Below are 14,982 nucleotides of genomic sequence, written 5' to 3' on the forward strand. Positions count from 1 at the left end.
GGGAGAGCCTAAATCCTACTAATTCACAAGTTACATCAGATCTATTAAACTCTGTAAGATGATCTGTTTCCCAAGTGTGCATAAACATTATTGGATACATTGAGCCAGAAATGGTTTATAATAATCTGAACAAGACTGGTACTGCCTGCCCTAAATAATCAAGTGTATGCCTTCTCCTCATAATTACTGGGTCACCAATTTGATTGCAGCTCTCTGTTTCAATCTAGGAAGCAACCAAGTTATGTTGTTGAAGTACAGTTATAAAACAGAGATACAGAAAGCTACATCAAAGTCAGAAACATGTAAGCTAGGAGAAGGACAGATGAAAGAGGAAACAGATGAAGTAAAAAACACTCAAATAGTCCACATCTAGAGTTTTTATACCTGTGGAGACTCGTATGTGATGGTTTTGGTCTCAGTTTGGACAATAGGGACTTCCTTGGTGGAGATTTCTGTCCTTTGTGAGGCATCAGAAATTGTTACCATCTCTGTTTTTACCACTGGTGGCTGAGGTGGAAAGGAAGGGAAAAATGAATTCTAGCAGAAATGAAGTAAAAGTGCTTAATGGAACCTTCAAAAATAATAGTAAAAAAATATATACAAACACACACTCATGCACAAAAGGGTGAAAGTAAATACTCTAAGACACACAAAAAAACATTTTTCTTCAAATATATGTATATACATACACATGCATATATATATATATATATATATATATATATATATATACACACACACACACACACATATATGAAGAGTATGCTACCATAATGGCTCCCTAAATTATGGTAAGCTTCAAATTATGACAGTCCCAACTGCTTATGTGTCAAGCATGATGTGATATATAAACTTTAGCTTTGGGGATATAATGATAAAATTGACAAGAACAAAACAGAATGAACTATATTAAGTGACCTGCCTCAATTTTTTACTGCAGTTTAAAGACCCACAAAGTTTGTTAGAAGGCTCACGGCCTTTAATCTCACACCAGCTGGTAGGCTAAGATTTGCTCTTTACCCCCAAATGCCTCTTCAGCCCTATTAACAAGGAGATCCCGTTTTCAGAAAGAGTATCTTCAGTTATGATTGTTTTCAATTATACTTGTCTAAAACTTGCCATGTCTCTTCTGTATTACATAAATTAAATTACATCTAGAATTACTCTACCAATGTTGCATTCATACTTAGAAAAATTAAAAATATTAAAGGAGAGGCTCATGGCCTGGTAACAGGACAGTCTGCTGAGCACGTGTGTTTAACAGACAACACCAGTCTCTACTGTTACCAAAATACTACCAGGACTTTGAGAGAAAATTTCCCAGTATAATTATTTAAAGAAGAACAATGATATATTAATGCAGAAAATGATAGTTTAGAGCATTTAAAGACTCTTGAAATGTCTTCTCTGAAATGAAAGTTTAAAAATAACATAGTAAAAATCCATTTAATTATTTCAAGACAAAGTCACTTAACTTCCCAGCTCATCAAAGAGAGCAAATACAGATAATCCCTACACTGGGGGCATTTTAGAATCAAGAAACATTCTCATTGGCAGTAAACCCCCCTCACCCTAACTTAACTCCCAATTCCAAGACACTACACCTAGCAACCAAGACCTAATATGCGTGTGCAAAGTTCTTTCTTGAAAAGAAAACAGGGAAGATTTATACAGACTGTAGATAATCCACAAAACGTATAATCAACTTGCAAATAATCCAGAATTGATGGTAGCACAGAATGGAAAAAGGAGAGCATCCTCCTACTAAACAGTCTAGGCTCTGACTACCTAGAAGGAAAGAAAACACTCTTGACCAAACCGTCCCCTGGAACCCGAAAACAGACATCACAGTGATAGTTAAGAGGTACTGTTTTCATCACTGCCAGATGCTGAATTTAGAGCCCATCGTAATGAGAACCTGATGATATTTTCTAAACATCTAAAGTTGAAGAGAATGAAACAAAAAGTCAAACTCAGGACACCAACAGCATGCACACTCACACTATTTTCCGAGTCACATAGACAATTTTCTGTCTATACCAACAAAGAAGGCATTTAGCATGAGAAAGCAGAGCAACCAAAGACAAACAGCTGAAAACATCGAAAACATGCAAAGGAAATGTAAAAGTGCAATGACAAGAAAAAAATGGCAGGTTGGTGTAGGAAAGTTTACTCTATCAGGTGATCCAGTTGTAGGACAGAAGCTAGACACCATGACCCGAGTTGGCAGAGAATCTACAAAGCCGTGTGCTTTCCCACTTCCTCCCAGGAGAGAAAAAAATCAGCCTCTTGTTGGAAAAGCTGAAGGCGAACTGGGAGGACAGCAGTAGAAGAAAGACAGGTGCTCTCCACCTGAGAGACAGCTCTAGTTAGCTCCCACTTGGGCGTCCAATTTACCTCTGAACAACAAATTATTTGTGGCAAAACATCAACGTCAACATGAGCCACCTCTCCGTTAACTCTGTGCAGCTCTTCCTCCGTGTCTTCATCCAGGCCTTGCTGGACAGCGCCCTGGCGTGCGCTCCTCTCTGCGGGCTCCTTTGGGGTCACTACGTCCTCCTGGGTCCCTGTCTCTCCTGCGCTCACACTGGCCCCCGCGTGTCTGACGGGGCTGGCCGCTGGCACTGGCTCCTCCCGCTCCACTACCTTGGCTGCTCGGCGGGGTTCCTCCTCCACCTCTCCTTCGTACTCCTGCTCTTCCCTGATGGTGCCCTCGGTCACTCGTTGGTGGGGCCGGTACTCTCCCACTTCATCCTCGCTCTCGCTGCTGCTGCTCTCAGAAGACAGGGAGGTGGAGTCTTTCTGTGTCAGAGGCTCCACCTTACGAGTCTCCCCAGGACCACTCCCAGGTGATATCTCTTTACCGTTCATTTCTTCTGTGATTACTCTTTCGTCTTTCCCAACCTCTGCCTGCTTCTTCTCCTCCACTACATTCAGAGTCTCATGTGAACTCTGTACAAAAAAAAAATGGATGAGGGAAAAAACAAAATATATAAATAAATAAAAACGATGGAAACCAAAATTAACTGATGGTAGGTTCATGTCATGGAGGAAAACAATGGTGATGATGGCTGACTGAAAGGGAAGCGGGGAGAATGTGACAAGGATCAGAAAGGTCAGGCAATGGTGTTAACATGGAAAAGGGGAGAACCTTAACAGCATCACTGGCTCCAGTGCAAGGCCCTTCAGACGCAGGAGCACGTTTCTGCGAAACAAAAAGCAACCGAGGACACAAAATCAATACAGTTTTACCTCAACACCCACCAAAACAAACAGCCAACACCGCAAAGACAAAAACAGCAAGAATCAACATCTACAAAATCTTTGCTCAGAGTCACGTGAAAGACAATCCAGACAAATGCAAAAGGCATACAAAAGGATACAGAAACACACACACACACATACACACAGCCAGCATCCTCCCAAAGAAATGAAATGCTTTTCTTTTAGTTACACCTATAGGCTCTACTGATATAGCGGAAAAGCTGGGGGAGAAAATGTAATTATACCAAAGCTTACTGACATTTTAAAGTTTAAATTATAAAACGTCTAAAACCTACTCAACAAATAATTGTAATTTTAATTAGACTATAAAGCCTGTCCTGAAATCTGGATTCCTCAATGAATATGGTATTAATGGGGTTTGTTTTGCTGGCTTGTTTAAAAAACGGTCTTAATTGGCAAAATTATAGGTGGTCGCAGCTATTAACAAAAGAATGGTGTCATTTCAGAAACAGTTGTTAATATCTCAAGCTGTCTTAGAGACAAGCAAAAGGGATATTATAGCATAAGGGTAGGTGTCAATGGCAGCTCCAAGTGTTTTCTCTTTGAATTTAGTTGCTCCACTAGCATCTTTAAAAATGGAAATAAACCAAGTTTATTATTTGAGATGCTTATTCCTGCCCCCTCCAGACATTTACTTCTTGAGAGATTCATTCTAGTTGAGTAGTACAATATCTAAATCTTAAACAAATACCTGTTGACCAAATACATTAGTAATATAAATTACTATGCTCTGGCATTGACAACTAGTGTAGAAACTTTCCTACTAAAGACTTTGTTTTAAAGCTTACAATTTTCCTGTAACTTATAAAAAAGACTACTTTACACTGACACAAATAAAGACCTTCCAACTCTGGATATTCAAGTGGCACTATAGCCTATAATCTAACTTAAAAATAATTCAGCTAGAGACAGTAGACCTACTTATGAAAGAAGATATCTCCATGCTGAATGTAAACAGGCATTGCACCTCTCAATCTTCTGGGCAGAAATGAACCTTGTGAAATTGTCAAGACACTAACTATATAAAAGCTGTTCCTTTAACAGACAGCAGGATCCCATGTTCGTCTGCCCTAATGACATAGATAACCATGAGTAACAGATTCTGAAAAGACAAACGCCTGGCAGCACCTATCAATATATACTCACACACTCTCTTTGATCTGCACTATTATTCTTAGATGCATGGTAAGAGCATATTTTCATTGTTCAAAATTAATATTATATAAATCATGTTACTGACAGAACAAGAGAGCATTCCTTCCAGTTTTACTGAAAACCCAGAGCTTTCAGATGTTCTGAAACTATTTTGGTAACTGAGTAACATTTCACCACTTGCAAACTTCTTCAAAGACATCTAGTAATCAGAACATCTCTAACGCAGACACTTCACTGATATTACAGGTCAGTGAATTACCAGGATTACTTAACCTCAAATGTCCAGATGGGTTCTGCCCAAGTTCAGAGAATCCCTTTGGGTCAGTCCAAAATATTAAAATAATTATTTCACTGAGTATGGTAGGCACTTCAAATTTTTTCATATAAACAGAATTTTTAAAATAATATGCTATCAGAAGATGCCTGAAAAAGATTTAGTCCTTGAAAATGTTTCTGCAAAACATGTTTAGCTTCTAACTGGTTGAGGTTTTCCTTCTGCATAGTAACTCACACTCTGGGCCTTAGCGATTAATTAATAATTAATGATTCTCTGAATTTAGGCAAACTTGTGAGGAGTGGGGAGCAAAAGCAGCAGGAGAAACATCCAATCTCAATCTTTTTTTCATGTCCAAATTCTGTCATTTCTTGAATGTTTCTCCTAGGAAGGGTTAATTTTACCAATGAAAGCACTGGATGGAAAGGTTCCTAAATATCCAAAAAAATAAAAATTACTCTCCTATGTGGCTTTTTAAAAAAGGGGAAACAAAGTAAAATGCACCTCAGGCAACTGTGAGAAGGGCGAGGAAGCAAGCTTTTCAGAAGGTGCATTACAGTTCACAACAGCGCCCTCTGCTGTCCAAGTGGTGGCTGAGGTGAAGGTGGCTCTCATGCTATCAGAAAAGCCCTTTTCACTAAACAAAAGTGATGTTATCTCCTCTTCTAGGCTCTGGAGAAGTCAGAGAAGGAAGAGCATAGTATTAGCAGTAAGTCAGGACAGACAGCAGTGACCTATTGAAAGAAAGGGAAGGTTACACAAGAAAGAATCACAGAACAGCATGAACAGAAAGAAAGGCAAGGATTTTGAAAAATTCTGCAGCAGGCGTACGTGGTGGTTTGCCTGAATGCCAGCTTTCCACTTTGCTTGAGATCTTGGATAGATCCAACCTACAGAAACCAGCTGAAACTCCTTGGCTTATCACTGAAGCTTTATCACAAACGGAGCATGACTGACCCACCACCCATCAAATACTATTTCGTATATTCTTGAGGTAGTTCCTCCGCCTGCACCTCTTCCTGTGCTGAATGGCCTCTGCACTCGCCATGTCTACTCTTCTGTTAGAGTTTGGGTAATGCTACCCTCCTGCCTCCAATGCCATTCCCTAGGCGCTCTGGCCTTTCTGATTTTGTCATCTCTCTGAGGTCCATTTAATATTCTGCATTTTGTGGACAACCTTCCCTACTAGTCCAGCTCCTACTCTCTCTTCTTCAAACCATTCTCAATGTCTGTACAAGTGCTCTGACAGCAACTACAGAAGTTCCCTCAGACATGCTAAATATGCCACGGAAAGAAACAGTATTTTTTTTAAACAGGTAAAGAAAAAATTCTAAATAGGAAGATAAACTCAGAAGTGAGCAGTGTGAAAATTATCTGTCCCTGAAAAACTATTAAGGTGGAATTTAACCTTCACATTTCTGGCCCTTAGGCAATGGTGTAACCTGCCTGAGGGCACAACAGGAAATCTGGGGACTGTCCCAAGTACCTGTAATGCCAACAGTACAGAGTCACCACAAAGCTCCCCCTCGTGTCAGAGTGTGGAAGAGGGCCTCCTAACACCGCCCTGGTCAGAGATCTTTGAGGTAAGTAGATAAATGAATGAGGGATATTTCTGGGATGGGATGCTCCTTGGGACAGTGCACTTAGAGGGGTCAGGAGTAGGGACAATGAAATGAGGGTGAGATATGTAATCACTTGCAATATTCAGGAGAGAAAAACAAGCTTCTAGAGTGATTCAGGTTTATTACAATCCCCATAATCACACCATCCCTAGGGGCCGGGGGGGGGGGGTCGGGTGGGTGGAGAGGGTAGGGTATTGTTCTCTGTAAAAGAGCACTGGGGAGGTTAAATAAGTGCAATGCATTTAATTTTTCAATAAAATATCTTCAGAAGTACCTTAAATTACAGCCTATGTATTCTCTACTCATGAGAGAATCTTTTATACAAGATTAAGTATGTCATAATCCTCACAATACCTAAGAGGATGTTCAGTAGTGTTAATTTACCTGTTAAGGACTAAATGATCTGGATTCCAATTTTCTGCTCTACTCTCATAATCATTCATATTCAAGCTGAAGCCATTTTGAGAGCCTGATATATTTATTTTTAAAGAACTACTTTACTGTTATTATTTTATCTATCAAACCCATTGTAGAAATATGGAAAATTTGGCCAAATTATATTCCATTGCATAATATTTTATTTTACATTCATTAAGGATTACAAAAACACTGCAAAATTAGTAGCAAAATGAAGATAAGATATAATGGGAGAAATTTGAAAGATATTCTATTAAAAGTCAAAAACTCCAGTAAACACATTTTCAACTAGTAGTACTGGGGGGTTGTGGGGAGAGACACTGTAAGTGGTCAATAAATGTTTGTTGGGAGGCTGGATGAATGGATGATTGCAGTTACGACAACCTGTACTATGTCAAATAAGTATGTATTTTCCTGCATGCACTGGAAAGGAATAAGAATAAAGCAGTAACTTCAAGGGCGGACAAAACCATTTAGAATGTTAAAAGCTGGTAAATTCCAGATTTAATTCTCACATAGTATTTTAATTGAACTTCTACAATAATGAATGAGTAAATGCTTTCTATTACACTTACTTTCCATTGTACATTCCTAAACTATAACACCCAGAAAAATGACAATTTCAAACACCTTCACCAAAATTCCAAAGTTCCCTGATGCAAATAGTACAAGGACATCTCTTTAAATTGATCAAATGATGTCATCTGACTTGCTTCTAGAGGATAAATTTTCAAAACTACATAACACTTCAAAACATGCGATACTGAGGCCATCACTTTACATACAGTCTGATTGGCTTTGGATTTCAAGCTAACCGTTAAAGTCTATCAATACGCCACCTGATTTAGCTGCATGACATCATCTTTCTCATTTCCAGTGTTCTGGAAATATTTCACCTCAGCTACACCTCGAATTTCTTTAGGGCAAGGCTTCATCTTCCATTAATTTTGCCTCCTCCCCCACTCTATGTTCTTATGAATAAGACTCTACTGATTAACAAAATCAGACTTTGTGGAAGAGAAATACCTCTTCATTACTGAACTCTGCTCTCATTCATACCTCCTATAACCCATCCATCATCCAGCACCAGTGGAGTCTCACCAGACACATGGGGTTATGTCACCAGCTTGCTTAAAGCTCTCCAATGGCTTCCCATCACTCCTAGAGTACAATTCCAAACAAGGAATATGGTCTTTACAACCCTGACAGAATCTGGAGTCTGACCTTTGCTGTTTTTCTAGGCTTTTGCAAGTTGGTCTTGCAGTTCCTTAAATTTTAGTTCCTGTTTTGGGCTGTACCCTTGCTCTTCCCTCCCTACACATGGGAAAATCCCATGTACACCTCCCTCCCAAAAGTCTCAACTCAAAGGCCACCTCACTCTGGCCACAATGGTAAAGCAGCCTTCCCAATCACATTCTAACACAACACTGTATTTCATCTTCTTAATATTTACTTCTTTGTATCCAAATTTTCTAATTACTAATATACATGCCTGCTTATCTCCTCCACTAAGATTCTAAGCATTCTATTCCCAGCAAATAATAGGCTGACCAGCTGGCTAAGCAAAATCAGTAGGAACAGAATAGTAAGAATTTAAAAGCAACAGAAAGCTAACTTCCTTATTAATACCAGATATTTCATACAAGCAGGAGCATAGAGAGTGAGCTGAGGGACCCACTTTGAGACACCAAAACCTTTTATTCCATTAAAAATCTTAAAAATGTAAATGTTAAGTTTACAAATGAAATTAGTAAAATGGTGACCTAAATCACACATAATTTGTCATTTTACCACAACCACAGTCTGCACAAGCATTGTGTAAACTGGGCATTTTTACATGAAATCATGGTTTCCTGGCTGTCAGACACATACATCAAAAATAGGGACCACTTAATCACCTAAACTGGTCAATAAGTCTACATTTCAAATTGTAAGTTTTCAAATAAAGTACTTCTGCAATATAGTGTTTCTCACCTAATGACCCTATGTTTCTATACATGGAGAGTGAACTTTTCAAACACTCAACAAGTATTTCGAAACAAATTTACGCTGATACATAAAAAAAGGAGTATCTTATGTTGTGGACAGAAATAAAGGAAAGGGGAAAAAGCAAGAGCAGATCCAAGGATGCAAGGTGAACACCTTGTCTGCCTCCTGGGCTTTTTCTTCAACTGTCCGTGTTGCTGTCATCTGATGCTTCTCCTTCATGGATAAAATATCCTTGAAAAGATGGTCTCCTTTTCTCTATTGTTTTAAACAATAGACATAATCAACAAATAAGACAAGAACATTACATCTACAGCAACACGAACATAAAACAACTCTGTAGATCAACAAAACAAACCAGATGAAGCGGCACATAAACGAAAGACAAAATCTTAGCATGTCACCAGACACTGTTTCTCCAGAAAACACAACGCTCTAGAGGTGATTGCTGAAATATGGGCACTAGTATCTTCAGAAAATCTGAAAATAAGAATTTAAGTCGTTCACAACCTCGTAAGACCTTGTGATGGTGTCTTAAATCTGGGTATCATTCAGCTTCATTTTTTCAGTTCAGCAGTATTTTCTCATCCGTTTTCTTAAAAGAGCTATTTCCCTTTCATTGTCACAAATTTAGAAATTTACAGCGATCAACAGCTTAGCTTTTTAAGAAAAAGCGAATAAAAATAGCATGAGACTATCTAAATCAAATCTCTACAATTTGGTAACATTCAAGCCAGACAATGTGAGAAGAGAGGGGCATAAGGCAAAGAGAAAAGATGAAAGTGTAGCATAACACCTTTACACACTTTTAAACACTGCATATTAAATATAGCATAGTTCACTACCTCCTCAAGTATGATAGATGAGCCCATGGAAGTTTTGGTTGATAACAGGTTTTAGAGCCTCAGAAAAGAACTACATAGAGAAATATTTTGAAAATGCATTCTAAAGGCAATACCTACGTCAGTGGCAGGGAGAAATAAACCATGAAAAGAAAGTGTCTGGAATGACGGTATGGTTGAAAATGCTTTTAAAACAGTCTATATTTCATTACTGAGAAGTTTCAGTATTAAGTTGTAAGATACAATATTTTGCAAGTTTTCAACAGGGCTCATCAGTCCTTGAAGCTAAGTTTAACTTTATCTGCACAGTAATTACCTTCAACCATGCCAAATATGGTCTATATTCCTACATCCCTTTAATTATTATTTATTACATAAATTCTTTTACTGCAGAAGTCAATAACTGAAAAGCTTATTAAAAACATCAGTTTCTAAGCAACTTTATATAAGAATTCATTTTATTAATGTTGTCTACTAATTTACTCAAGTAAGACTAAAATTATTTCAAAATTATTTCAAAATTCAATTACCTAAAATGTACATCAATTATTACATTGTTAATAAATATTTAGTATTTAAAAACTTGTTAGCAATTACATAAAAAACCAAAATGAGCACATTTGTAACTTTCTGAGAATCAGCATTACAGATTAGCAACCTGAGATTTACTGAAGAACTGGAGACAAACAGCCAACAAATAGCTAATGACATACCCCTTGTGTCTGTAGGGACAGAGGTGTGATACGTCGTTTTTCCCATTCATTAGGGCGCGGCTCAGGTGTGGATTCCATAAAATTGCGCTTGAGTTCACTAATGCTAGCCTGATGTTTCAGTATGTCTTCCTGGGCCTTATCCAGGTCCTAGCAATATGTAACGTAATAAAGCAGGGGGAAATCCAAAAAGAAAAACCCAGTAGGACAAAAATAAAAAATAAAACCAAAAAATAAGACAAATCAAACTTATGACTAAAAAAACACAGTAAAGCAAGAAAAATGCCAAGTCTCAAAAGCCATATTATCACCTATGAATATGAGGGCCTCAAAATTTGAAAACAAAGCCAATGTGAAATTTTTTATGATTCACATTATAAAGGGTTCTAATTTTTTGTTTAGAATTTTTAAGAAGTAATTATTTCCATTTTAGAAGGAAGCCATGGAACTAATGGTACTCAAAATGGTTAAAAACCCTTTTTCCTAATAGTTAGACTTGAAATGCAGCCTATGAATTTGCTCCTGCAAATTTACCTTTCTGATTGGGGTGAACACAATAAACCAAGTGCAAACAGAGAAAGGTGGACTCAGAAGCACATTTATCCTGGCGGGAAAGCCAGTCCAGTATCATCCGAAAAAAGGTGGGGAGGGCGAAACACCAAGGGTTAACTTTTTTCAGGAAATTCCATGGTGCTTTTAATCCTGAAGGAATAAAAATAACGGATTCCAGAGGCTGCTTCTGTTTAGCCTCTCAATAAAATATGCAAAACTCATTTTGGTTTCATGTACTTGCCAAGCACAAATGTGGGGCCCAGCTACCCCAAATGCCGAAGGGTCCTTACACAGAAAAAGATTCCAGAAAACTTCCAGGTTGATTTTCACTGGAGTAGGCTCGGAGAAATGGTTATTTGTGGGAATTTTTAGACTGGCCCTGATAAACAGTATTTGTGAGGCTAGCAGGCAATCAATTTTAGGAAACCAATTTAACTGTATTTTAAATGTTTTCCTAAATTCCAAAAATCATGGGGACCACCCATGGATTATAGCTTTCATCACACTCCCAGAGGAACAAGTCATGCATCTGATAAAATTAGATATTCCATATTCATGCACAAGCATAGTAGCTCATCTATGAGCTTCTATAGCCACTTGCAAAAACTCACAAAAATCTAAAAATCTTTGCATGGCATGGAATAATGACTGTGGCTTGAGAACAGGCACGTTTCTTGCATTTGTTCAAAGCAATGTTATGTATTACACTTTAGAGCATTTTAGTAAGTTATGCAAAAATACATTTTTAACAGTTATCAAAGCTGCCAAAAGCAACCAAACAGATTAGTCAGATTACTGAGAACTGCAGTTCTCCACTGAATACACTGCCATTTTATTACCCTAAAGTAAGAAGGGGGGAAAAAAGACAAAAAAAAAATGTTCTCATGTGACACGGGGAATGTATTATTTTACATTCCTGATTGGGTGGCTAAGGTTTTATTTCTCTCTCTCCTTGCTTTCTCATTTTTTCATTTATTCTTTTTAATCAAAGCAATACCATTAATTAGCATATTCTCAAATGTAATACTTTAAATGGATCACATTCCTAACTACATGCATTGGAGCACCCACCCCCACCGTCCCCCAAAAACTGTGGACACAGCTGTAGAGCCAAGTGACTTAATGCCAGATCAACAAATACCTGTTCTGGTGAAGGAATATTATGGATAGGATCATGTTACTTCAGATTTTATGCCCTGGAGATAACCCATTAGGAGAGAATAGGTTTACTTGCAGAACTTTAAGATCAATGGATAAAAAGAACTTTTTATTAACCAGAACTTTTTTTTTCCCAGTTGTCACTCTGAGAACTTCTAGTATACATATTCCTACCTAAGCTACTTAAAAAGAACAAAGCCCAACTGGTAACATGCACTCCCAAGTTCAATTTCCCCCATGCATTTCATGCACTGTGCTGAAGAAAGTTGCCAGCCAGCCTGTGCGTGACCTCCCGTCCACAGCAGCCTGGCAGCCATTAGGACAGAGCTGTTTTCTTAAGTCATACAAACCTCCAACATTAAATTGCTATGTCTGACATAAATATTATCCCCTTCTACTCTCAAGGAATTTTTCTGTGAAATTAAATCACACACAGGGGGAAAAGGCAAATAAACATAAGTGTATCAATCAGCAAGCACCAGAAAATGACCCAGAATTGGATAGTCTAAGACATTAAAATAAGAGAGGAATAAAAATCTTTAGAACCTAAAGCCACAACAAGCACAACTCAAAAATCAACCCTGAAAGTGCACCACCCCACATACAATAGTGATGGCAGGCAGCAGCCACCAGATACTGAACTTTGGGGGAAAAACAGCCACCTCCTCCAGTTGTGTTTCCTCCTCTTCCATCTTCTCCTGAAAGTCACACAGCAAATGGCCAGAAAGAAGGTGGGTGGAGTGGGGGTAATAGTGAAAACTGTACCATCGGTGCAAAGAGGCTGTACTTGAACTTGAATGGTGAACCAGGACTACCAACCTTGATTGCTTGGCCCTCAGAAGATGCAGATTATTAAGCCACTTTGGTTCTTCACCTAGAGTGTTGTACAAATGATGAAAATGATCCTTTGCAAAGGTGGAATGGAGAATGGAAGGAAGCTTCACTCTTTCTCAGTCCCTAGGGTTATGTGCTGCTTTTAAATTTTTTTTTTTTTTTACTCAGAAATGAAAATATAAGAGTGTAAAAATGGCATCAGTCAATCTGTTCTGATTTGAATGTGTACATCAACCTGGTGATGAGGGCAAAATATAATGATATAAGATTGGGCTTTCATTTTATGTCAGGAACAAACATTCACTGTAATATTTAGTTTTTTAACTTAGATTTATTTCCCTTGGTGGGGTGGGGAGTGGGTTTATTTTTGTAACTTTCATGTTAAAATGGTGGATATTACAAATACTCATATTTTATAGCCACTTTTCTTTCATAAAAATTTCTAAAAAAGAAACAGGTTTTCATAGTTGGGCAGTTCTCGGCATCTAATGACCTGAAAGAATGAATCTGTAAATTTAAAACTAACATAAATCCAGACAACTACTGATTCAAGGAAAGGAATAGCAAGAAAAAAAAAATTCTGATTTTGACACCAAATTGAAAGTTTAACCTTTGCATGTTAATTCACAGCAGCATCATAAATCACATATTTTTTTCTTCTTTACTGGAATGATAGTGTCAAATCTGAGAGTTCAAAATGCTTTTTTTTTTTTAACCATTCAAGTATTTTTGAGAGGTAAGCAGGGAGCTCAGAGTATCTTTTTATTAGAAGGGAAAAATGAGACACAGCCACACAGCAATCTGTTAAGAATCATCTTTCAGCTCCTTGGTCAAGGTCAGCACAATTTTCAAAAATGTCAATCTTTAGCACTCCTCAGGCAATCTTAAAATCCATGGTTTCTCCCACTATGCCTAAACAGAACATTATCTTCACATTTTTCTTTAGGTTTGCTCTAAATTTTGTGATTTACTCTTTGCATTGATAGTATGCACAGGATGAGACACTAAGTCGCCAGACCACATTTAGCAAAACAATTAAAAACATACTGCACATGCTAACACTGGCCTAGTAGTGCAGAGGGAGGGGTAAAAATCCTCAAACCAGAGAACTAATTTTAAATAAAAGAACACTTAAGAGGCCCAACCATAGGGCTATATACAGTCTAAGTTTTCAAAAAGCCACATTTCATTTTTCATACATATTTGTTAAATAGAATAGTATCTTCCTTACAAAATACTTGACAGTGTCTCTTTCATATAATTACATGATTTACAGTTAAAAAAAAAAAACACTACCTGAAATTAATCTGGTCCCCAAATGCTACAATAACACAATAACAGAGACAGGAATTTCTGTGATTAGACCTACAAATGTCAGGAGTAAGGGTCACAGACACATCCTCATAAATGCAAGGAGGAGGCTGGCTTTCTAACAAAAGGAACAACAATACTAAGGAGTTCTATTACTATACATCAATTACATTATATCCACTGCATCCTAAACTCTATATCAAAACAAGTTTCTGCTCTAAAGGAACAGCATTTTTTTGTCTACAAGAGAGACAGACCCAATATGGATTGTCTGGGAGGACAAAAAGGGTTCCTTCTCCTTTTTTTTTTTTTTGAAAGACCTAGAATGGTCTGGACATGTACACAGTAATCCTGTATCTTTGCTCTCAACTTAGGAAGTGTGGATTTGGTCAATGGATATCAATGGAGAAGTATTTAATTACACTATTTCTCATGCACTAAAATGTCATTATGTGTGAAAATGAGCAGATCACACTATTATGAGGGTAATCATTGGAAAAATTTACGCACATGTTTACACTCTACATTAGGAAGATGAAGCGTAGTTTTGTTGACCCCACAAATTAAAGCTTATTTAGGAGTGCCAGCAACTGCTTCTTCCTCTCCCTCTGTTCTGTCACTCAAGTCACAGTCATAAGACACATTGAAGGAAGAGGCTTTCGCCTCCAGGTAGCAGAGGGCTAGAGCCAGAGGAAGGGAAACGGTGAGAGAAAACGGCACTGACTGAGAAGCAGAGAGGAGCAGCCCAAAGAGGAGGAGGAGGGAAGGGAGGAAAGAGGGCGAGCTGATGAGAACACAGTGCTGGAGGTCAGCGGGGAGGAAGGAGACCCACACTT

At 38.0% G+C, this 14,982-nt stretch overlaps 1 protein-coding gene across 17 annotated transcripts in view; it reads right to left on the minus strand.

Moving 5' to 3' along the window:
• The window catches only part of EPB41L2 (erythrocyte membrane protein band 4.1 like 2), a 205,661-nt gene that overhangs the window by 25,201 nt on the left and 165,478 nt on the right, over positions 1-14,982 (minus strand). For 6 of the 17 annotated variants that reach the window (XM_073219613.1, XM_073219614.1, XM_073219617.1 and 3 more), the window contains 7 exons: positions 12,352-12,414; positions 10,295-10,441; positions 8,896-8,997; positions 5,219-5,386; positions 3,152-3,205; positions 2,398-2,952; positions 385-507 (listed from right to left, as the gene is read on the minus strand). In XM_073219613.1, the coding sequence (XP_073075714.1) occupies positions 385-507; positions 2,398-2,952; positions 3,152-3,205; positions 5,219-5,386; positions 8,896-8,997; positions 10,295-10,441; positions 12,352-12,414 (1,212 nt within the window). The remainder of the gene's footprint in view (positions 1-384; positions 508-2,397; positions 2,953-3,151; positions 3,206-5,218; positions 5,387-8,895; positions 8,998-10,294; positions 10,442-12,351; positions 12,415-14,982) is intronic. The other 11 variants (XM_073219606.1, XM_073219607.1, XM_073219608.1 and 8 more) reach the window with 11 other exon arrangements.

Source organism: Manis javanica, chromosome 13 (assembly GCF_040802235.1).
Source record: "Manis javanica isolate MJ-LG chromosome 13, MJ_LKY, whole genome shotgun sequence".
Taxonomy (NCBI): domain Eukaryota; kingdom Metazoa; phylum Chordata; class Mammalia; order Pholidota; family Manidae; genus Manis; species Manis javanica.